Here is a 1,521-nt window from a genome sequence, read left to right as displayed (position 1 = left end):
AGCCTCTGAGTCACCTCTGTGAACCCCTTAGGCTCCTCTTAAAATGCAGACTCTCACTTAGTAGACCTGGAGTTGGCTTGAATACTCTCTATCATTATCCCCTTTATGAAGATGCTGATGTCCCAAGAATAAGATTTGATTAAACAAGGTTTTAGAGTTCAGTGCCCCTACCTTGCCCCAGTATCGAAGATGACAACTACATACCAAATCTGTCTTGATTTCACTAAGCAAAAGAAAATCCAAGAATATCTATGAAACACGAGATAACTTACATTTGGTATTTCTGTGTTAGTCTGGTCCTTTTTTTATTTCTAGTTTTTTTTCTTACCATATATACCATGCACCAAATCCTTTATTAACATTTTGAATGGAGGTTCAGCTATTACTAAAAGCTGTAATCTCTAAACTTAGAGTGGGACAAATGGCCACAGTGCAGAGTAATGCCACCATTGCCCACTGGGAATGCAGACTGAAGAATTAATAGCCACCCCGGAGACAGAGGACCAGGTGCAGGGTGGACTCTTTCTGAATGTTGTAATCAGAAAGAGTGTGGCCATCTTCCAGCTGCTTGCCGGCAAAGATGAGTCGCTGCTGGTCAGGGGGGATGCCCTCTTTATCCTGGATCTTGGCCTTCACATTCTCGATGGTGTCACTGGGCTCCACCTCCAGGGTGATGGTCTTGCCAGTCAGGGTCTTCATGAAGATCTGCATTTTGTCCTGTTAACGAATGTGATGAAACCACACACCACCAAGCTTGTTGGGACACCTAGAGACAAGAACCACCAAACCCAGCAAAGCCTCTTGTCACTTACTTCTGGTTTTATTTCCATAGCGAAATTCTCATCATTTTCTGAAAACCCTATTCTAGAATAGTGTGGTCTCTAAGCAAAAACGAGTGCTTAAGCTGGAGAGGGTGGCCTCGCACTATGTGCTCTGTGTGAAGGGGGCCTGCGCCTTCCCACTCAGGGGGTGGTTTCTCCCTCGGAGGCTTTCCGCAGTGTCTCTTGTCAATGTGTTTTGAAGCTGTTTTGCCCATCTGTGAATGTTCTGCTTCTCCCAGCTAGACGATGCATTTTCTGGTGCGGAGGATGTCTTTTATTCCTTTTACAGTCTCCCGCTGATCCCGAGACACTTGTCTACACATGGGTGGTGCTGATGGTGGTGGGCAGTAGGGGAAGAGGGCCAAATGTGGCCTCTAGGAAACACTTGGAGCTGATGAACAGCGCATCCTTCCAGCTGAGAGGAAGGCTCTGATCAGCTTCTCTCCAGCTGCCCCAGAGCTGCTGGCTTGGGATGGTTCAGATGGCTGGGCTGAAGGATGAGTGTTCTCTGACAGCAGGGTAGGGGGTTAAGTTCTGAGCTCATTGAGGGGTGTCTCCAGCACTGGGAGTTCTCAGTGGCTCTGAGGCATTTCTTTCGATGTCTCTTCCACCTGCAGAGGCAAGGCTAGAGAGGCCAGAGGCATAGCCTGAGGGGGTCATGTGGTAACCTTTTCCAGGCTGGTTACCAGATGCCTCAAGA

General features: G+C 47.8%; 1 protein-coding gene across 1 annotated transcript; it reads right to left on the bottom strand.

Annotated features, from left to right (window-relative positions):
• Nucleotides 1–418: 418 nt before the first annotated feature.
• Nucleotides 419–733, bottom strand: LOC126488246 (ubiquitin-like). Its single transcript, XM_050121592.1, has one exon. The coding sequence runs from the start codon at nt 709–711 to the stop codon at nt 478–480; it is 234 nt and encodes a 77-aa protein (XP_049977549.1). The 5' UTR covers nt 712–733; the 3' UTR covers nt 419–477.
• Nucleotides 734–1,521: the final 788 nt, after the last annotated feature.

Source organism: Alexandromys fortis, unplaced genomic scaffold (genome assembly GCF_014885135.2).
Source record: "Alexandromys fortis isolate MF-2015 unplaced genomic scaffold, M_Fortis_MF-2015_v1.1 scaffold_199, whole genome shotgun sequence".
In the NCBI taxonomy this organism is placed as follows: Eukaryota; Metazoa; Chordata; class Mammalia; order Rodentia; family Cricetidae; genus Alexandromys; species Alexandromys fortis.
Note: the sequence above shows the minus strand (reverse complement) of the source record. Positions and strands in the feature narration are given on the sequence as shown.